This window comes from Andrena cerasifolii, chromosome 15 (genome assembly GCF_050908995.1).
Source record: "Andrena cerasifolii isolate SP2316 chromosome 15, iyAndCera1_principal, whole genome shotgun sequence".
NCBI lineage: Eukaryota > Metazoa > Arthropoda > Insecta > Hymenoptera > Andrenidae > Andrena > Andrena cerasifolii.
Window position 1 is genome coordinate 10,171,537 of NC_135132.1, and position 23,032 is coordinate 10,194,568.

The 23,032-nt window shown below is 46.6% G+C and overlaps 1 protein-coding gene across 21 annotated transcripts in view; it reads right to left on the bottom strand.

Moving 5' to 3' along the window:
* The window catches only part of Pmca (plasma membrane calcium-transporting ATPase 3), a 77,944-nt gene that overhangs the window by 26,061 nt on the left and 28,851 nt on the right, over positions 1-23,032 (bottom strand). For 12 of the 21 annotated variants that reach the window (XR_013087167.1, XM_076827512.1, XM_076827513.1 and 9 more), the window contains 12 exons: positions 17,729-18,006; positions 17,450-17,647; positions 16,880-17,115; positions 15,686-15,821; positions 15,476-15,610; positions 14,298-14,333; positions 12,949-13,319; positions 12,386-12,870; positions 10,546-11,591; positions 10,191-10,405; positions 9,238-9,389; positions 5,558-5,690 (listed from right to left, as the gene is read on the bottom strand). Coding sequence is in view for 19 of the 21 variants with exons in the window: in XM_076827512.1 (XP_076683627.1) it covers positions 5,558-5,690; positions 9,238-9,389; positions 10,191-10,405; positions 10,546-11,591; positions 12,386-12,870; positions 12,949-13,319; positions 14,298-14,333; positions 15,476-15,610; positions 15,686-15,821; positions 16,880-17,115; positions 17,450-17,647; positions 17,729-17,885 (3,300 nt within the window). In the remaining 2 variants the exon portion in view is untranslated. Of the gene's footprint in view, positions 1-2,766; positions 2,836-3,238; positions 4,545-5,557; positions 5,691-9,237; positions 9,390-10,190; positions 10,406-10,545; positions 11,592-12,385; positions 12,871-12,948; positions 13,320-14,297; positions 14,334-15,475; positions 15,611-15,685; positions 15,822-16,879; positions 17,116-17,449; positions 17,648-17,728; positions 18,007-18,734; positions 19,079-19,256; positions 19,383-22,866; positions 23,031-23,032 lie in introns of those variants that run through there. The other 9 variants (XR_013087168.1, XM_076827511.1, XM_076827519.1 and 6 more) reach the window with 7 other exon arrangements.

The following is a 23,032-nucleotide window of genomic DNA, read 5'->3' on the forward strand; positions in this document are numbered from 1 at the left end:
TCTGTATCGTTGGAAGGAGTTGCTGCGCATGCAAAGTTCACACGCATAGCACGCGTATACAAGGTACCCTCTGGAGTCGCTCTATCGCCGGTTGCGTCTCCTGCGAGCTCGGCGACTACAGCGGAGAAGCTGTTTCGCGCCATTGCGGCTGCATGGTTTGCTCTGTCTTTGGACACGTTAACTGGTTACTGCGGCGAAACATTGGCGGGGCCATTGAGAGAATTAGAGTAGCGTAGGTCTGAATGGAGCAGAGACTTTGGTACGATCAGTGTCTAGGTGCGCTGCGTCCCTTCCGCGGAGGAACAACGTCCCCTCGCTCGAGTTATCGAGGACACTGCCTCTCGAGGACTAAAAAATGATAAAAAAAATAACAAAGTTCCCAGAAGCACGTGGCGCGTGAGACACCAAAGGGCGTCTCCGAGACTCACGGCCACGGTTTGCTGACTTGAAAAATACTTGAAGCGTGATAAACAAAATATCCAACGTCTACTCCGCAAGCATAGATTTCGCAATGAGAACGTTCGCCCTCGCGGTGTAGGCTTTTTGAATACACATGTCGCTGTTGAACGGAAAAGAAAAAAAGAAAACCTCGGAAGCGCACAGGTTCATTCTCGATAATCAGAAGAGCGTCGGGTCCCGCGCGAGGCCGGGGGACCCTTGAGAAAAGAAAGGGGAAAAGAAAGAGAGCGAGTGAAACTGAACGACCAGAAGGAAGTCTGCGCGAAGAGATCACTGAATGCAAAATCACTGAGTGAAAATTAACGGCCCCTGTAACCGAGCTGACTTCCCATCAACGGAAAAGAAGAGAATAGTCGACAAGGTGTTTCTTAGTGAAATTAAAATTAAATGAAACTGCGAAAGCGTACCTTGCCGCGCGTGTATGTGTGTCTCGCACACATATATACGCATACACATACATATACGCGTACACATACGCGCATGCGTTTCACATACACGTGTGTATGCAGACATATATCTACGTATATACACGTATATACGGGCAACTTATATACGTACATACATACGCACAGACGTGCATGCAACACCTTAGAACCAATGATAAAGAAATCGAGAAAGAAAATGGTCAGGGGGATTGGGAAAGTTCGCCGATTGCCTTGAGTGACGAAGGAAGAAAATGAATTCACAGAGTGCAATTAAGGGGAGAAGGCCCTGTATAGATCGACAGAACTCGAAGACAGCAAAGGAAGCAGAAGGTTTACGGCTTGGAAATAGTAGAATAGCCCGCGGCAGCTGTAAGAATAAATAAAGTACAATTTTTCTTGACTCTAATCGGTTGTTAAAAATTATTCGACCGATCGACTTCAAATTCTGCACACTTTTAGTTTGTAATATTCTTCGGAAGGAGTAGCTAAAGGTTTAAGCAGATTATTGATTTTAACCACTCTTTTTAAACAAGTAAATTTTTTGCGAAAATCACGCTTTGTTTGAATTTTTAATATATGCATTTTTTTACACCATTCTAGTCAAATAAATTGAAAAAAATTTGTATTTATCTGTTGCAGATGTTTTGCACCTTGAGCAAAAAAACTATTTTAGCTACTGCTCTATTTATTTTAATTTCACTGTCATCAATTTTTTTCTACTTGTAATGTTGAATCAAGTATCCTTAAAGTTCCAAGAGGAATAGCGCATTGGTATCTTCGCAAAAAATTCCTGGAAATCCATCAAATAATAAGGGGCTTCTCCACTTAATAGTACTTGAAGCCTGAGAATGGGAGTGGAGGATAGTTCTGTGCCCCGTGCTTGAAGAGAAGAGAGCGTGAAATTCAGAAAAAAAGATCTGTCGTATCAATTATTAGACTTGAAAATAAGAAAAGAACACTGTAAGGCTTTACTATTTGTTCGGAGCAGGTAATTCAAGACTTTGCTGACCTTAATTTAGCATCAGTTTGAAAGTGCCTCGCATAATCAGAATAGAATTCTAAGCGATGGCACACTGATGGCTGCGAATACATAAGTATTATTGATCCTCCTCGAAATAACTGGCTGGATTGAAAGCACAGCTAGAACTACAAATGCCTGTCCTCGCGCTGTGTCGCAGCCAGCAAAGTTTCAAAGAATAGGCACCGAAGGATTTACTAATCGGGTTCGAAGCAGCGACGAAGCTGAAATCAAAGATAAACAGAGCAGCTAACATTTCCCTTCTCTCCAAGCGGAGCGCGAGAACCTCTCGAATATCTGACCTCGAGCTGGGCGTCGAAGAGTGAGTACGGGAGGAGAGAAGATGGATTTAAAGTAAAGTAGCAGCGCGAAAAGTGGAAGAGAGCGTGTCCAATGGCTTGGACATCTCTTCTCTGCGTCAGAGCGTTGAGTTGAAACAAAAAGGAAGCGAATAGAAGCTCCTCTCTCGCAAGCAGAACTGGCGATGAAACGAAACAGAGAAGACAGGCGAGAGAGATACACGCTGGAGAGTACAGACACTCAGAATTTAAAACCGCAGGATAATAAGAGGCGTAAAGATAAAAAAAAAAAAAGAAGAAAAAAAACTAAGCGCTGCTCGATTAGAGAGAAACCAAGGTGAGCGTAGTTGAAAGAAATAGAAGTGTTAAGAAGAGAGATGGGCAAGAGAAATCAAATACGTCAAACTGGGGAAAGCAAAAGTATAAAAAAAAAAGAAAACCCAAATAGTATGTAGTAAGAGACAAACTTGGTTAATGGAAGAAAATAAATTAAACAAAATAGAGAAATAAAGAATTAATATTTAAGAACGGTCAAACAGTGCGGAGATTGGACTTGCGGACTAACCATATAGTAATCCTGAGAGGGGGATCTGCCTGTCACAGATACATTCTGCACCAGAGTTCTATTGCTCGTCTGAAAGTAGGTTACACATTCATTTTACATAATTAGCTTAACCGAGTGGTATCTATATTACTTTGTTTTTGTTTTTTTTTTGTTTGTCGCTTACAAAGTATAATTCACAGGAGACACGATTAGTTACTTTTCTTTCATCGTTTCTCATTATCCTTGTACACCGTGATAGGTCGTGAGTAGTGTTACGAGAGTAAGAAGAAAGGAAATAAGAGAGAAAGCGAAGTAAGTTAACAGAATAAAGAAAGTGGAGATCGTACATCGGTGAATGTCGTCGCGATTCATCTCTTTCATTATGTTTCCTCGCTTCGGGCCGCGCGACCACCCCACCGTGTCGTTAAATAATCGCTCTGCAGAGTGCCCGAGCGATCGCTGCCTCGGCTTTAAGAGCGGTGACGGTGCGCTGTGTCGCGTGCCCGAGAAGCGTTCTCGTTAAGACAAGTTCGGTAGCCTCATAATGGTGTAAAGTGTGCTCTAGACCATTATGAGCCGCGGTTTGGTCAAGTATGCGCTAGCTTCATCAGGTTTACCCCGTTCCCTTGAGAGAAACGAAAGAAACGAAAACGGGAAATGAAAAAGTACGAGAGACGCCAAGGTTCCGTCGACGAGGAAAGGCTCTCCGCTTGTTCGCCCTTTCCGACTCTCGCTCGGGCAATCGATTCCTAAGTCAGAGTTACCAGCCGACCTCGAGGAGGTCTCAGAGACTGTACGCTGATGCCACACAAGGCGGACTGAAGATTCTCTTGCGGGAGGATGTCTCAAGCTTGTGTCGCACGCGTCCGTGTCAGTCGCCAAGGTTCCTAGTTAAAGCTTCAGTAAAGTCTGTCCGAGTTAAATGGGTCGTTTAACATGTTAAGATGCCGCGTATCGCTTCCCAATTTAAAACAATACTTTGAAGGAGTTCGAGGGCACTAATCGCACACTGGAGGACTGAAAGACTCGTCTACCGAGGAGATCGTGGCTCGACGTAAACTCCGGGAGAGAAAGTGGTGTGTGTGGATCACTGCTAGCTTTGTTCTAAGCGGATATGTGCCTCTACGTCGAGCGAAACTGATGACTAGCTGGCTAGACCTACGTGCAGTTGTTCTAGGGGGTCTCGACGATCAGACACAAGCCTGAGAGGTATGCCATTAGCTTCTCCAAGACCTCTGCCCAGGCCTGGCGAGCCTACCAAACAGAGCTAACCGATGTGCCCCCATCGTTGACACAGAGATCCTCTGGTTCAGAGTTTAATAGAGTCGAATGGACCCGAGAGTGATCCGAGTAGGTAATCAGCGTCAGGCCTGGGCGAAGGTCAATTGCACTGCGCTTCGATTGACCCCTTCAACGAATCAGAGGCGTGATTTCGTTCGCTGGAGAAGCCACGAACTGAAGCTCTTCGTCTCCCTAATTGGGTCTCTTGCGTAAACGTGAGTTGAATAGGAGTCACTGAAGAGACTGGCTTCACCTCGGAGCCGCTTGAAAGGCCCGGCTCCTTGGAGGTCTCCTTCGAGAGAAAGTCAAGCTGAACAGAGTTCACCGATTGCTACGTGGCAGTGAGTGCGCGCTAACCCTTTATAAGTCACTTGTAATCGACTTTCCAATTTGAAGTTTGCGTTTCGTGGAAGAAGAAGTGCCTTGGTCGGTCCAAAGAAGAGAACAGAAGAGTATCGAGTCCTCCCTCTTAGGAAAACCTTTAGCCCCAGTTGGAGACTCATAGCCCCGGTTGAAATCTGAAAGAAGTTACTCCAAACATGAGTCACGACTCTGCGAGAGCATAGTGTCTTATAAAGGGTTAACAATCCTCCCTAGGACTCCACGAGACCCAATCACTTGCAAGTGGGGAGTACAAGAATCAACCTGAAGATGACCAGGACATGGCTGTCCACCACTTAAACTCGGGGGGACGATTTCACCGTCGTTATCGAGCTTTCTTTCTTTCTTTGATCGGAACACGTGTCTGTGCTCGTGGGGTAAGAAACACGCAAGGTACGCATCGTCGAGGTAACACGGCAAAGAACTCAAATGAAAATGCAAACCAAGGTAAATAGAACGTTTCATAAAGTAAACGAGTGAAAAAACCAAACGAAACGTAGAACGTATGGAGTAAAGTATATATGCATATACTTATGACTGTTTGCACGTGTACGGGGCGTACTCCGCTGTGAGCTCGCGGTTCCACGGATACTGGACACCAAAACCGGGGACAAAAGTATAGCGCGAGCAGGTGGCCTGCTTGATCCTGGCTAATCAAACGTCACCACCACTTCAGCTTCGCTGTTTTCAACTAAGCCAGGTCAAACTTATCCACTCAATATTATTCACAGCATCAAACAGGCCGAGTGCTCGTACGTCTCCGCTCTTATCCACGACCTTGGTGTCCCAGCTTCAGCTACCACCGTGGAACCAGCGGCCACGAGCCACCGCGCGCCCCCTGCACGCTCTATCGTGGCACAAAAGAGAACAATCTGTTGTTTCGCGATGACATGGTACACCCGGGCGTTGTGAGCGTACAAGCACCACGGCGGCGCGTCGCACGAACGTGTGCCCGGCGCCCCGTTTAAGACGGCGCCAGCGGGGCGCGGCTGTTCTCTTATCATCATCATCGTCATCATCAACATCATCATTGTCGTCGTTCTCGTATCGTGTTCTTTCAAGCTTTCCCGGGGACGGGGAGAGGAGGGACCCGAGAGAACGCTGACTTTTTTCGAGTGATGTCATGAGAGTGAGAGATAGGGATAGTTACCTGTGTCTGTAGTCGTGTTAGACCACGGATCCATAGTATTTGTCCTGCGCGCGGCTTTTTATCCGAGTCAGGGTCGAATTTCTCATCCCCGAGATTGATCGCACCGATATCATCCGGCTGGCCGCGGCCCCATCTGTTTTTAAAAAACATGAAACCAATTCTTCATCACTCGATTCCCTGTGGTTACAATACATTTGGTCTATAATCAAAGTAGGTAGATTTTTTTTTTGTTTTGGCTTTTTTTGGGTGAGGGAGGGCTTTGTTTCTTTTTTTTTTTTTTGGTTCGTCGAAGCTTGTTGAGCAGACTCCTCGACGCACACTGCACCCCCGGAGGAGCTTTTATTTTCTCGATTTCGTTATTTCATTTCTGTGTGTGTGTTTTTTTTTTAGTTAGCAACGTTTCCCCTCGCTCCTTAGCTTGAACGCCTAGCCACACGCTCTGAGACGGTGCCGACGATGCTGGCTAAGTTTCTTTATTCGAGATTATCGACGGCGACGCAACGGTGATCGGAAGTGGCCGAGACAGGAAAGCAAACGGACAGAGAGATACACGGGCTGTTTCAGGGGCACGCGTGTAACTCTGGGTTTATTGGTAAAGCTTTGCGATGCTGATGGGCTTGGCAGAAGCAGCAGTTCGCCTTTCTCGCGGCAGCCACTGCGTCTTTCTGTTTCGTGATTCAATCAGCGGCACAGATAGAGCCATCGCTGTGACTCGAAACCGAAGACTGCCCAGTGGCCACGTTTTCCCAATGCAAATCGTGCCTTCGACAAGCCCGTCGCAGTCCCGACATACGCACCAGTAGCTTCTGAAACAGCCGGGTAAGATATATACACAGATACAAGTAATAATGTTGCGGCGTGTAAAGAGAAATGAGCCAACGAACGAGGGGATGCGATGAGGTGCAATGCGGACAAAGTGAGCGATAAATGCGATCTCTGTCGATGGAACGGGAAACGAGTAACGTGTGTCTCTGTGTCGTGTATGCGTGATGATGACGAAAGAGATACTTTTGTATTTGTCGGGAGAGAGGGGCGACAGCGATGAAAATAAAGAATAAAATAAACAGGAGAAAGAAAAGAAAAGGAAACGCAATGACGATGAGGAGCGGGCAAAAGGAGGAGCGATGCACGCGTGACGAGGGTTTCCCGGGACGGTTTCGTGATCACGAATTCATCCCCTTCTCCTCTGGACAGGTTCATTCACATTTTCCAAATCGCACGCGAGTCTTTTCCCCCCCGGTGTCGCCTACGGGTTAATCGTATATATCTCGTTAGTTGCCCAGCGATGCGAGATTCTCCCTTACCTGTTAAAGGGACAAGTTCAAAGGTAAGCTCAAGAACCGCAACTACTTCTCTATTGTGCCCTACGACAAAGTGGCTCGGTAAAGCTTCAAACAAGCGGTTATTATGCAGAAGATTGTTATTAAAAAAAGGCGCCGTGAGCGCGCGCCTGTCCTCGGCGCACGCCACTTCGTGGCGCTTCCCGCCCAGAAGCGCCCGACGCATGTCCTGCATCGACGACCAAGCCGGTGTCGCATTCTTCGCCTGATTCTCTATTCAGTTTAACGGCTGCCGGAGGCGCTCAGACGCGAGAGCAGCAGTTCATTCGCTGGTCCCGACTCGCAAGGCGCAGGGGTTCCTCCCCCTGGTCCGCCGATCGAGCCTCTGGTTACAGTCCCACGGCCTGGCGGGCTTGCGAGTCGGGAGGCAGCTCAAGCGAACAGAGAGAAACAGATGCGGAAATGGAAGACCGGTTCAGAAGGAGAAAGTTTGGCACCAGTGCGCGTTGATGGGCAGAGATGGGGGACAGAGATTGCAAGAAAACAATACAACGAACGAAACCAGGAAGACAGACAAGACAGAGGGGTTAAGAGGTACAGACAGACAGAGAAACACAGACAGACAGAAAGACAGACAGAGAGAGAGAGAGAAAGAAAGAAAGACGGTTAGATGTTAAAGTCTTAAACAGCTCCCAGCGACAGGGCAGAGTGTGTGATACAGACGCGAGTGCTAAGCGCAAAGTATCACTCGGGTATCCTGAATTTTGCTTAAACTGACACGACGTGTAGCTTCCCCCTGAGAACCAGGGCCGGGTTCAAGATTCCCTTGCATCCGAAAAGAAAACACAAATGTACCGAATCATCGAGGCACTGTTCGCTTCTTAGTTACACAAACAAGTACGTAGACTTTCGCCAGAGCCTTTAGTCATGCAACGGCTAAGCCTACGGTTGGCTCCGGGCTCCGAGTGCTCCGATATCTGAATACGATTTCTCTATCCAAATATTCAGACACCGTCGCACCGGTCCACCAAACTGTCGGCTACCGGGAGGGCCAAAGTTCTCTTCTCTAATAAAACCTTGGACCTCCTAGCGGCGATCAAAGTTACTTGGCCAGCACTAACAGTTACAGGGGGGCGAGGGAACAGCCGAGCACGCGAGATCATTCCGTATTATCTACGTCTCGAATTCGTCTTCGATTGGGGGTTTTTCTACGTAAAGCGATGCGCTAAATTTAGTGTACTGAGGGGTGAGGGCATGACAAAGCGATAGAGAGGACTCGAAGCGAGAACATAAACAAACAGAAGCACTACGGTATATACCAGCTACCAATAATTGAGTTCCACGATGCATGCATCCCTTCTATTACACCTTTACACGATACCGATTATGATAATACTTATCTTGAGTGAAATATCGTTTTGTCACGGGTTCGAATTCGGATCTTTTTAGACTGGCGCTACTGGCGTTGCTCGTGTTGTAGTTTGCAAACACACAGTTGGAGATTCAATGAACGTTCTGGTAAAATTTGGCGCAAAGACGACAGGCCGTCGGTCGCGTAACGAAAGCGCCGCGCTAATGGTGTACGTGAATTCTGAGATCGAATCGAAAGAAAGTTACGTGCACCACTCGCGCGACGCTCCCTTGTGCGCCCGGTACCTGTCGCCGATAGGAGCCGAAATATTACTATAAATCAGCGGTGAATAATAGCGCTGAGTCGTCGAGCCAGCGCTCCCATGTGTCAACATATTATCAAATCTTTCGCAATATCGATAGAGGTTCATGCAAAGGCGACTATCGTGTACCAGGAGGGTCTCGTTGAAAACTCAGTAAAGCTACGTGGTACGTGATGTTAGAACCCAACACAAGAGAAATTAATCGCGCGTCGGAATGATGATCAGAGCGTAGGACACTGATTACCAAACGGTCGCTTGAAATACACAAGACCAGCGATTACTCTCTCATTCACAAAGCGCCGTGATCTTCTCTCGCGGCGTTCCTGCCGCGTCGCACGATGCAAGAAAGCAGGAGAATCCGGTTACCATACGCCACTCTCCTCGCTTCGGTTCAAGTTTAGTAAATTGCGTGCACGGGTTAATGCCTGTTTAGTCGTTTGGATGCTCCAAGATGCTCGGTTGAGCGCGTCGAGATCTCGGGCTCAAAAGAGAAATCAAAGAGACCAAAACAGAAAAAAAAAAGAGAGAGAAAATGTATAGAAAGAAAGTTATAAAAAAAAAAAAAATAGAATAGGTGGAGCGTGTAAAAAATATTATATATCCCGGGAGTTTTCTAAAACGAACATTGGGGCGTCTAATATCGTTGAGGCTGCGCCCGCTAAACCGCACAGAAGTATCTCTCATCATCTATAGACACTAAATTTTGGTATACGTGAATATCACTTACGAAAGGATTTTAGGAATCTTGCGCGTAGGAATAGTCGTAATTATTTGGCCCCACAATAGAGTACCGAGTCCGAAGAACAGGCACCACATCCATTGTTCTAAAGTGAGAGCTTTCGTGCTGAACGCCATTTTACCATAATGTATGATAAGTATCTAGAAAAGAAGACAATACGGTTCTATTAAGGGACGTACACGGCAGCGGTTCTCACAGTCACCGTACATAAAGGGGCCTCCCCTGCTTGCTCTTTTCTTATCCGCTCCGCTGAAACAATCTCTCCCGTCAACCTATCGCGTTGACCGAGCAAAGTATCGCAATTACCGAGAACGAGCGTCTTCGTTTACTCTACCGCGTCACAGATCAAAGGTCCTTTAGAATTCGGGGCGCGTTTAGCTACGGTAGTCTAAGGCCGCGTACAGACTTGAGCGCGAACGCGAATGAGGCAAACCGAGGCAGAATGAGTATACAGGTGTTGCACGTCGGCGAAAGCAAGGGAAAGACGAGCCTCCTTCTATACATGTTTATTTATGATTTTTTTTTTAGAAATATATTCTTCACACATTTTCATCCTCGTTCGGTGTTGAAGATTACTTTGCATAGGTCAATGAATTTGGGGATTTTTTCATCGCATCAATGAATAACCAGTTATTTACAATGGATGTTCTTAGTGACTCACTCTGTACATTAATTTCCTTTCGGATTCGTATTTCGGAGGCGGCGGCTCCGATCGGAGTCGTTTCAACGAATATCATGAATTAAAATAAAGATTTTCTCAGTTTGCCTTAGTTTGCCTCGCGCGGAGCGCACGGAACGAAAAATCTCTTTTTGTCCAGCTCGAGGCATTCGGGTCTGCCTCGGCTTGCCTCATTTACGTTCGTGCTCAAGTCTGTACGCGGCCTAACAGTCTCGTCGCATCTAAAGACACCGAGAGGGGAGAAGAATGAGACACAATTTACCTGCGATAGACACGTGACAATCCAGATACTGTAAAAGATGGGGTTGGTGAATATTCCTTGGAAGACATTACGCTGACCATGGATTTTCCTGGCGTTGAATTCGTTGAAGAGAGTCATCATGACGAACGTGTTGAAGATGACGGTGAAGTGCTGCGTTGGACCGCCGCCAGCTTGTGCTACGCCCCGGCCCGTTTCGATGTCGAGCATCTTATCGCCTATCGATCAGACACGTTCGTCGTTAGAGGAGGGCTCTTGTTAATCTTTGAGGCCGAAGAAGAAAGGAGAGAGATCTCTTTCTTCTTCGGAGTCAAAGATAGGCCAGGCGTCGAGCGGATAATCGCAGGAGGGTAATTACCAACGAAAAGAAGCATAAAAATAACGGACAACTGATAGACGGCCTGGCCGAGGATGTTCTTCATCATCGTCCTGGAGATGAGAGGTTTCGTGCGACCGTATGGCTTGCGAAGGAGAAGATCCGGCGTAGGCATCTCGGTGGCCAGAGCGAGGGACGCTAGCGTGTCCATGATCAGGTTCACCCACAACATCTGCACAGCTTTAAGGGGCGAATCTTGCACGGCACATGCCCCGATAAAAGCAACTATAACAGCGACGACGTTCACGGTCAGCTGAAACTGCAAGAACTTCGCTATACTATCGTAGACGTTTCTACCCCACATCACCGCCTTTACGATCGACGAGAAATTATCGTCCGTTAGAATGATGTCGGAAGCTTCCTTGGCGACGTCGGTGCCGGCTATGCCCATGGCGAAGCCGACGTCCGCCTTCTTCAAAGCCGGGCCGTCGTTCGTCCCGTCGCCAGTCACCGCGACCACCTCGCGGCTGGTGGTCACCAGACTGTCGATTATGCCTTTGACAAGCGTGTACTTGTCCGTGGGCGAGGATCTGGCCAGCACCCTGAGCCTCGGCCACACTTTGTCCAGCAGGTGTTGCTGCACCTCCCCGTTGCTGTCTCGGATCCTCCTGTTGAACTCCTTGCCCTCGAGGACAAGGAAGTCCTCGTTCGGCTTCAGGATGCCGCATTTCATGGCGATAGAGCGGGCCGTGTTCACGTTGTCCCCCGTCACCATCCTCACGGTGATGCCGGCCTTCTGGCACTTCCTGATCGCGTCGGGCACCTCGGGACGAACCGGATCCTCTATACCGACGATGCACAAACACGTCAGATTGTTCACGATATTCTCCTCGTCCTCCCAGTTCGGCTCGTTGTCGCTGTGAACCTGATTGATCTCTGCCTTGCCAGGAACGAAGTCGCGGTAAGCTATAGAGATGGTCCGGAGACCGTCGCACGCCATTGGCTCGATCACGTTCTTCACCAGACGATCTTGCATCTCCTTGGTAAATTTCTCCAAATGACCTTCGCGACCATATATAAAGGCACATCTGTAACAGTTTCATAAACGGAGTTCGCGGTCAGTGAAATGCTCTGTGCTTTGCAAAAAAAATCGTTTATCTTAGGGGCTGTTCATAACAACGTTTCTTTTATTACGGTGACCACTGTAGGTTTCACCTGGTTCGACAGAAATAAAAAATTCGACCAAGTTTAGTTAGCGTATTAGATTATCTAGTCCTTAATCGTGGATTTTTTATGAAAAATGAGAGTGATTCTGTGACGAAAATCGATACTTTTGCTACGAGAAGCCGCCACTTTGTAGCAAATTAATTTTTCGGGATAATGAACGATTAAGGACTAGATAATCTAATATACTAACTAAATTTCCGCGAATTTCTTATTTCAGATACGAAAAAGATGGACCAGATTGGCCCACTAGAAGTTGAGATATCGTGTGCACCGTCATGAAAAGACCGTTTTGAGAAAAACCCATATCTCCATTAATTATTATTATATATGACTGAAATTTTGTTTACAACTTACTGAAACGTTAGTAAGTACGTGCGGATAATGCTTATCGGTAAAAATTGTATAGAGGATCTCGTTCCTCTAGTTGAGAATATCCCCTTAATGATAGAATTTGTGTTTATTGAAAATTAGGTTAAAAAACATCACGTGAGGCGCTACCTGACTCCTCCCACGTAAGAAATTCGCGCCTCTCCCCCCAAGCTTTACGTAATTTAAGGATGACCCCATAAAGCATTGTACTATTACCAGAAAAGAGACAAAGGCTCGTAGATAACAATTTCGTTCTAGAGTGCTACTTTCCGATAAAGTGACTCACTTCTTCATGATGATCTCGGAAGCGCCCTTGGTGAAGAGCCTGTACCCGCCACCCTTCCTCGGTATGACGGTGGACATGCTCTTCCTAACGCTATTGAACGTGTAGACCCGCGTGAAGGTTTCCTCGGGCTGATCGTCTCGTATCGTCTGATAGTTCATGCCCAGGGCAATTACGAATCCAAGTAAGGCACATTCGGTTTTATTGCCGACCTGTAGCGGCAATTCTGTTGGGTCCTGCGAGGGCATTATCCTGGATGTGTACGCCGAATTAATGGAGACAGATTGGATTATTAAGGTCCCGATGTGGCTCGGTATGTCCGTGAAATTCGGGATCGTCTTGCTCATTTTCTCGCATATGTACGACTGAACGACGGTCATGCGGTTGGTTGTCAGGGTGCCAGTCTTGTCCGAGCAGATCGCCGTGGCGTTGCCCATTGTTTCGCAAGCATCCAAGTGGCGCACCAGGTTGTTATCCTTCATCATTTTCTGCACGGCAAAAGGAACACACCCTCAGCAACGTTACGCCCTAGTGTCGCTTGCGCGCGACAAACTCTGAATGATTACCTTAACGGAATAAGCGAGAGACAAGGTGACAGCTAGAGGAAGACCTTCGGGAACGGCCACTACGAGTACCGTTACACCAATGATCAAATGACGCACCAGATCACCAGCGTACGTGTTCTTCCAAGGTTTCCCCTCTATGACAAACGTCGTTACGCAGAACTGAGTGACTAGAATGACAACGGTAAGCACTGCTATGGTCGAGCCGGCATAACCGATTTGTATGGCGAGTTTAGTTAGCTTGGCTTGAAGAACACTCTTGTCCTTCTTCCCTTCTCCGCCCCCGTGGCTAGGCGCGTGGTGGTTCTCCCCCGACTCGTGCTTGCCTCCTCCGCTCGCATGGCTGTTTCCAGTTATCTCTACAGCTTCGTCTCCTTTTTTTGCAACATACAAACTGGTCTGAGTTCTTCCCTAGATTAAGCTAGCTGAAGCTCGATGCCTGCGCCCTTCTCTTTTCCCATTGCTACTCTATGAAAGTGTCCCTTTTTTACTGCGACGTTAATGCTCGTGATGGTGGAGACTAAAGTGGCGAGTAGCTTCGCGTGCTTCGAGTTCGGTGATTACAGGATTATTCCGTTACCATCGACTTTCTGGTTCGTAGGAAACAATGATGATCGATAATGGAACGGCGGCGGATCATGCAACGGCAACAGTCGCAGGAATCGAACTTCACGAGGCACTTTTAACTACGTTAACTCTTGCGTCTTCTATTTCGCGCGACGATACTGGCGACTAATGTTAGTGATCAGTATCTGTCGAAGAAAAGGAAGAAGAAATAGTACAAGAAGCCGGTGGAAGGAGGAGAAGAATCGAGAATTTATTCGAGAGGCATAACCAGCTGCACGTTAAGAACCATGAACGTGTGGAGATGAGAAGCACGGTAGAGACCACTTGCTAAAATGCAGAAGAATAGAAGCTACACGGAATCGAGGAGTGGCCGGGTTCGCCGGGTGCATAAACCACTGCTGTCGAGGCGTTCAGAAATGGCAATAGGAGCAAGGACGAGACAACATCGCCTTTCTCCTCGGAGAAATCTCCCTAGGTATTCACTTTACTGTGCGAGAACAGATGTGGACCAAGTAGAAGAGGAAGAATAATAAAAATAATATTAAAAGAAACGCTACACCGACACAGATTTCTCAAAGAATAGACAAATAGGCCATCGAGTGTGCAGTAGCGAAAAGTGAAGTGGCTCTGAGCTTGAAGAATAATTGTACAATTTGCTGTGTATGAGATCAAGAAAGACAGAGGAAAGAAACGAACTAAAAACGCGTGCGTGCTCGTTTAATGCACACGCTCGGAAACACCGATGTACGACGAACAGTAATGATTTATGATAGTACTTTATTCACCTGTTAATGACTTCTTCTTCCGCTGCTTCTTAGCCTCTAGATAAAAAAACGCATGCAAAACAAAATTGATTAGCAGTCTATCTAATAATGTAATATGCCAGTCGTAAATTACGCCAGATTCGTAATCTCATGTTCCTTTCATTCAATCTCTCAGAATCTAAGTGGACAGCCTAGAAGGCTCAAAGGGGCACGGACTCCGTCGATCTACATTAATTGCTGAGAATACATTTTTCTGCGGCAAAGGGCCTTTCAGATTGTGCGAGAGAAATACACAACAGCGTGAAGTTAAGGTCAGCTCTTACTATTGGCCTTAAAGAGTAAATTAATTTTGCACCGCTTCTGAACGCAGTCCGAAAGTTTCCGCGTCTATCATTCTACTGCGAAGAGTCGACCTTGCGCGATGATAAGTGTAAAAGTGATTCCTAAATCATTCGACGAAAGTACTTCGTACATAAACACATGGTACACAAATACATTAAAACATTTATGAGCAAATGCAGACCTGGTCTAGTGTCTCGAAAAGGCGCATGATGTGATCGGCTAATAATATGAAAGTAAGAGCGAAGATCAACGTGCGATATTTATTTAAATGCTTCGCCAGCTTTTGCGCTGAACTCGGATAATAGAAGTTTCAATAATTTATCGAAGCCGCGGGATGTTACTTCTTTTCCTCGTTCTTTGAATTCCTCTCCCGAATGATAATTAGTAACTAAATTTAAACATCGTCCAAGGGTGTCGCAAACGCATGCTAAGGAAACAAGGGACAATAGTAACTAGAACTAAATTCACAGTAAAATATTTTCACACCAATTCAAAATAAAACACCATGCGTCAACTTATGGTTTCTCTACGCTTATTCTCTGTACTCTGAGTCATGCGGAACGTTTTGCCTGCTACTTCTCCTCGCTACCGATTCGTCTGCTTAATAATTTATGTTCCAGTGGCTGGAGAAGTAGCGGCTGGGAGATACTCTTTGAAAATGCGGATAAACTCTGCCACTTTGAGAGCAATTTTACCAAGAATCCATTGCCATCGGACTGCGGCAGAGTCTCTCAGAGAAATTGTTTACAGAGTGGCAGGTCACGGGAGCTACGCTACTTCAATCATCCCCAGAAGTTTAGGAACCAATTAATACACCTGGCGTGGAATGTTATTCAACCGAAATCAAGTCTACATACCTTTCTTCATCTTCTTGATTTCTTGCTCTTGCTGATCAACAGCAGCACCCAACAAGGTGAAGATAATACCAGCCTGAGAGTTAACACCTACTGCAGAAACTAACATTTTCCCGGAACCCTCCATCACGTGCGTACCTGCGGGAGAAGATTCGTGGTTAAAATAGCGGCGTGGCTTTTTAAATCCATCGTTATCTGTGAAGTAGAACTCACCCGAGAGTACCATGGGATCGAATGATTCCCCTTTTTTCACATGGTCCGACTCTCCGGTTAAACTGGATTCATCCACTTTGAGATCGTTGCTTTGTATGAGGATACCATCTGCTGGCAGCAGGTCTCCGTACTTTATCTGAATTGCAGATCGTCCAATTTAAGGAAGACCTTCTTTATTATTTGACACAAAACAAAATGATAGTTGCTACTAAAATGATATTTCTCGTTCGAAGCTGATTTCTATCGCACGAAACACTAAGGCGGAATTTCTGAAGCCAGAGGAGCTACCGATTTCAAACACTATACATTTTCCTTATACTTTAAGGGGAGGGTTCCGGTCTAAAAATCATTTTTTTTTATTTCATTGTCCGAATGTTTTAGGAATACACGTTTAAAAGGATTTGTTGAAATTCGCAAAATTCTCGCAGTTATAGGCATTTGAGTAGCAGCAAATGCATGGGTAACACCCGGCCACTCGGCACTCACGTAAAACTTTAAACGCGTTTTTCTCGAAAGTGTTCTCAAAATCGGTGGGACCTGTATCTCCAAAAGTTGTTATTCGATTCGACCGAAACTTTTTTATTTTGAAGAATATACTTCTGGCTAGGGGGAAACGGTTTTAAAAACGGTGAGCAAAATATCTCAAAAGCTACTGCATCAATGTTTCCGAATTTTGTGGGCTTATTTTTTATATAAAAATCTGCTGAATGATGGAAGGATTTTTTTTCAATGTATAGTTTCGATTATATCAACGAAAAATGGCTTCGTGGTTATCACTAATGACTGTTTTTCGTTGATGAAATCGAAAGTGAACAGTGGGAAAAAAATCCCTCCGTCAGTCAGTAGATTTTTATATAAAAAATAAGGCCACAAAATTTCAGAAAAATTGGTGCAATCGTTTTCGAGATATCTTACTCACCGTTTTTAAAAAGGCTCCTTGGATGTCGTTGCATTTTTATTATAAACGTAAATATTTTTCTACAAAAAAGTTACCAAATGTTCTTTAAATGTTGCTCTTTTAAGTGCAAAAAGTTCTGTAAAAATGTACGCTTCCGCTTTTTCAAAAAAAATTCACAAACATTCGCCTCTTTTCAGCCTCCCGACTAGGTATAACCCCTTAAGACATTTCTTGGCTAACGATACTGATTCGCTCGAAGAACATAAAATTTTCGCTGAATCTATTTGCACACGTACCTGACAAATGTCACCGACAACAATGTCAGCCACAGAGATCTGTTTAACCTCCCCTTGCCGAATAACAGAGAATTTATGTTCCCCTTCTATCCGACTTTGGAGACCCCTAAACTGTCTCTCCTTAGAATAGTCATTGAAAGCTGTTACTATCACCACCACGATCACAGAAATCAATATAGCGAGTCCCTCGATCCAACCATACTTCGCTTCGTCGTCTTCCATCGACGGAACCGCTGCTGTAAATTCGAGAAAATACTTTCAGTCTCATCGGTCTTCTTAACGCTGCGACTGTTCTCCAAATTTCATAAAGTTACATCGATTGCCAGTTATTGCTCTTGACATCTAACAGTCGCATAGTTACTCGAGTAAATTCTTAACGCGTGTATGCTCGATTTACTTATCAAACGATTATGCAAGAGCTACGAAGCGTGGGCTCTTTATCACGCGAATTATCAAGTCTGCCATTAAAAGCGCACAAAAACAAGCGCCAGTGTGCTTTCGCCTTTCCTCCAGTGAATAAAAAACTATCGGCAATGATACGTGCTACGTAAGTATTATATTTACACTTACTTGGATCCTCCTCATCCGCCGGGTGATAAAAGCTAAGACCTAACGAAACCAATGCCGCTACTTCCAAGATGATTAACGTAACATCTTGCAAAGCTTCCCACACTAACTGTAGAAACGTTTTTGGTGGCTTTGGAGGTATTAGATTGGAACCAAATGTGTCTCGTCTGTGCTGGATGTCTGCCGCTGACCCACTGAGACCTTTAACACGAGCGGTTTGTTTTTCTCCGTGAAGCGTCGCTGAATATTTTCGGAGTTGCGAGAAATAAAGGACCGACTTACCTTCACTGGGTGAAGTATATAGCTTTTTACAAATCTCCTGCACACCACCATGGCTATTGATTTTATTGACACCTTCACGCCCTCGCAGCTCCATGAGCTCACGAAGGTGCTTGAGAGTGATACCATACTGTGCCGGTCGGCCGTCTATTGTTGCCATTTTGCCTCGTCCGCCAACGTCGGCCTACGCCAACTCTACTGCACTTCTTCACGTTAGCAGCTCGTATTATTCTCTGGTGTCACTGACACCACTGGCCTCCGGGGAATTGGAGGGCCAACAGCTGAAACACAGAAACCCACATTTTCAAATTCCTTCGATTTAAAACTCCATAGAAGGCAGTTTAAATCTTAAACGATTAACGCAAGTTGCTTCGCGATCGGACGTCGATTCCTGAGTCACGCAACCTTCCCTCTCGCAACCAACGATCAAAGAACGAGTAATTAGCATGCGATAACACCATCTGAATCATAGTTATTTAAGTACACGCGTCGCTGCAGACTTTCGCTCGCCGGCCGAGTACTTCGCAGCCTCGCGAAAGCAAACTAGGCCCAGGAATCACCCGTTGTTCCTCTTCGCAGGCATCGAACCACCGAAATGTCGCGCAGGATTCCAACGCAACCCAGAGAAGCGACTTGTTAAACTTGAGAAAGATTGCAAGCAAGTCGACTGCCCCTTGCTCTAACGGGAAGTTGAAGCGAGCGAACCTGAGCTTTATCGAGTGCGAATGACGAGTCGGTCTACCGTAGAGGCGTAGGAGGAGCGATCGACACGCGAGAAGGTCGGCCACGAGCGGGCCAGCCGCTGTCAGCGAACGCCGACACGGTTTCGAGGTTATGTGCCCTGGCAGACGAGTCGACACGGGCGAGCCACGGCTCCGCTTCCGAAATTATGTCACGACGAGGAAGAATAACGGGGCGGCTGAATCGGAGACAGCCGATTCTAAATATACCGACGGGGAGAGCGCGAACGAGACAGAGCGGCAGGGAGGAGGAGAGAAAATCCGTTTACCTTCTGCCGTGACGCTTTACGCGCTGACGCGGAGAGCGAACTGGCATGCAAACCGACCTCTCCTCACTGGCGCGGCCCACGTAGCTTCATTCTTCCCTGTCGATCGCACTAAACGTGGAGAAGCCTACTCGCTACACGGCCCCAGCAGCCAGCGGACCTGGGTCGCCACGGAAAGGCGTGTTAAGTGAAATAACCCATTAGCAAAAGTAGTAATCGATTCGTGTTGCCCTCTAGCCGCTCGCACGCGTACTGCGCCGAGCCTCGCTATTTTCCGCCGTTCCTCGGCGCCCCAGTGCCGTACGCTCGCACGAAAAATGGCAATCTCGCGGATCCCCGTCGACGAAAACACTGGCAGGCGAACGGACGCGAATGGAATGGACGTGATTTAGGACAGGAGAATCCTTGGGCGAAGTGGTTTCGAGAGGAGGTTAGGGCACTGCTGTTTGGAACCGACGTGATTGGACCGCGCGTGAGAAATCGTAATTTTCAGATGCAGTGTCGGCGACGATGGCTCGTACGTACGTTTCGTAATACGTAATTCACGGTGCGGCGGAACGTGGAGAGGCGCGACAGAGACGGCACACATCGCGCGTCGAGCCTCGGCAATCAACTGACCGATCCCCTGCACATTTTCACTTGGAAAGTTCAACCTGATTCATTCATCGCGTTTACGTAATTTTTACTCACAACTCTATTTTCATCCTATTACAAGCAGCCTAGCCGCCTGCTAAACAACTGGTTCCAGTACGCGAGTGCCTTTTACAAACCGGCACGCTAGGCGTGACACCGCCAGGAATTCGCGGTGATCTAAGCGGGGGTCTGATCGCATAAACTCTTCAATTAATTAATTAGCAAGGGAAAATGAAGTCACCTTCCATTTTCCCTGGCTGACAACGGATTCCTTTTCCAGCACCGAGATATTCAGGCCACGATCCTCGGCGTCACGGGTTCAACGGAGCACGAGCCAGGGGAGGAGCGGAGTGCTTCAATTTTTCATCCCCCAATAAAGCGACACTTTTAAATAATCGACGGCTCTTTTATTCCCCCGCGCTTCTATAATAGCCTCTCGATATTTAGAGAGCGTCGTTTGGCTGAAAAGAGGATTGTTTCGAAGCGGTTAGAGGCCATTTCCTTGGCCGCGTGGAGAGGAGAGATATTTTCCGTGCTCTATATATTTCCGGCTGGAAGAGACAAGAGAGTACGTGTGTCGATACTGTTGATTGAGCTGAAGAGCCTACCCGCGCACGCTTCCAAGCCGATATGAGGCAAACAGAGCGGCAAAGAGAGAGCGAGGTGAACAGAGGAGGAAACGGAATATCCCTTTTTGCCATCCAATTCCAAACTATTTTCGTATTTTCACGCGGATTCCCTTCTATTATTTACACACTTGCGTCCGAGCTCTTCAGGCACGGCGGCACCGAGGGAAACCCTCGTTATCCGCAGCCACGTAACGCGCAATCTTTCTTCTTCTTTTTTTTTTTTAAAGCTATCTTGTTATTACTTGTGATCTAACGCGGCTCGTTTCTGGAGTGCGCCGTTTATCAGAAGATTGAGGAGTGACGTTAATTGCGGCAGAAGTTGCGAACTTTCACGGCGACTTACGTGCCCATTTTTATACACCGAAAATCGTTAACAGCGAAGTGTTAATGACGCGGCAGAGGCCAGAGAGAAATCAAGTTCCCTGTCTCGCTCCCTCTCGACTCGCATATATAGCTTCGGTGCGTGCAGAGTTGTTGACCAGGGGAGGGCTTCCTTAATTAGAAGCTGATTTGATGGGAAGACTAACTACTGCCTTACTAAGCGCAAAGGTGGTGGTAACTGCCCTTATTTTCAGGCAATGCCGTTTTACATTTCGCCCCTCCCGACTTAGTGACCTCTTCCACCCTAAGCGCGATAGGTACCTCCCCTACCCTTTTCTATTCGACCCTCGTTAGTTAAACGACCATTCGGCAGTGTCTTCCGAAATTTCAATCTGCGCGTGTCTTTTTAGAGAACTAGGGGTGTTCGATTGATCCCCATTAATCCCCCGGGGAATTCGTCCCACAATAAACTCCTAGGGACTCTAATTATAATGCCTCTTGAGCATTAGTTTTCACTGAATCGGATAAAATCGCTCTATTTCGACCTGCTTTTGCCGCGCACGGTCGACCTGTGTATAATTAGTATTATTTCACGTGTCGAAGCAGAAATACGGAGAGACGACGAGGGCGCAGCTGTGCCCTGCACCGCCTTATTTCTGGACCCTTAATAAGAATTCACCACCAACGGTGCTGCTCCCCATATCTAATCTTTCTCCTAGCTGTCTCTCTCTCTCTCTCTCATGGTTCACCCCCATGACCGCACGTGCCACTCTGAGCAGCCGCGTATTTATATTGATATACCTCTGATACTGACCCCCGGCCGTCTATTTCTGTAATTTTACATCGACGTGCCTAATTAACGGTTAAGCAAGCAAGTATATTCCACACGTCTCCTCAAACCACGGGGGGAGGAGGGGCCTTGAGAGTTGATACATTTCAAGTCTTGTTTCTTTCCTGAAGGACGCATTGACCTCGCTGAGAAGCTTCGTTCGCATTATTAGCCAAGTGAACTCAAATTACTTGGAGTTAAGTTCTATTTCAAGGCAAGTAAAGTTGAACAAGAATTTTTATTTTCACTTGAAACTTGAAAGAATTATTTTTTTTTCAAATCCAGTAACTTAACACTAATTTTGTTCAGAAAACAGCTGGATAAAACTTTATAATTCATTAAAAACTTATATTTGGAAGAAAATTTCAAAACCGCTTTTTTGCCGTTGCACGGGGATTCGAACTCGAGACCTTCAGAGTGGCAGCCGGACGCACTACCGCTGAGCTATTCGCCCACCCAATACATCCTTCTTTATTTCTTCTAATCATTGACTAGAAATTAATACACACGACTACCGTGTCTAAATTAAATATCGTATACAAGTGAGGTAAGACAATAGAGAGTGAATCCCTAAAAAATTGCGTGGTTGACGTCTACAAGAGTCGCCAAATATGTGTCGTCTGTACTCCACCATCAGAAAACACTTAAAAGCTCCCGTTTGTGTTTGCCCCGCTAATGCTCCCGTCGTGCTTTCTCTGCCGTGAAGGATAACGGTCTAGCTGCGCTGTCTGGGAGCAGATAAACTGGACGTCGAACTTCGCATTGCAAGCCCCGCCAGTTTACTTAGTAACAGAAGAACGCTCTGTATGCTTTGTAACCGGAGAATCCCGTGTTCCATCGGAGTCACAACGAATTTTCAGAAGCTTACGACCCCAGCGGCCGGCCAGAATTACGAGGAGCAGTGTTTGATTCATCCACACGCCCCAGGTTAACGCCGAAGTTGAGCGAGACACCGGGATGGATGTAGATCAAGCCGAATGCGGACAGAAAGGCGGGTAAAGAGCAAGGGAGAGAGAGAGAGAGAGGAGAGAAATTTAATCTTCCTATACCCATTACTTCACATCTAATTTACTTTAAGTGCTTCTCGCTCGACTCAAGCCGTGATTTCGGAGATAGCGTTTCCTCGATAAAAGAAAGACCCAGCGCCGCGAGAATTCAACTCTATTAAATGACCAGATAACGACAGAAGATCTCGCGAGGGATTACAATCGACTCCGTTATTCCGCGGTCGATTATCGAGCCACTCGATGTAAAAAGCTCCGATTACGGGAGCTATGTTAATGACTGATAACGCCCCACGGTGGAAGCCAGCACTCCCAACTGGAAACATATCTCGCTATGTATCGGGTCACGATATCTACCTGCTCGAACTAGGCCGAATTCAATTAAAAAAAAACAGCCTTGGCGAGCGGGGGCCGGTAATCGAAAGGCAAGATTGCTGGTAATAAAAAAATTGTGGTCCTCTGTTCCGCGCCGGGAGATCGAATGCGACGACCTTACGCGAACGAGTGATAATTAAGCTGCGGGGCACGCGAGATTTACAGCGCACCAAGCATCTGCATGCATTTCTGCATCCGTATGCAATTACTCATGCAATACGCGGTCGCGCGTCACCGAGAGCCATACAATCCCATTCACTGTCCACGTTCTCATTACTCGTCCTTTCCCGACCGACGCGAGTCGTCTGTGAAATAAAATAAAAAAAAAAAAAAAAGAAAAGCACCTCGCTGTCTGTCCTGCGTTAAAAACCACTGGAGTAGTCCCGTTTGAAATTCGCACCGCGTCCGTTACGGCTCTGATTTCAATTCACCTCGACGCGGCATTGTCGAGCCACGAGACCAAGTGCCTGACAAGTAAATCCGATCAGAGAACTGCTCCGAAGAAAAATG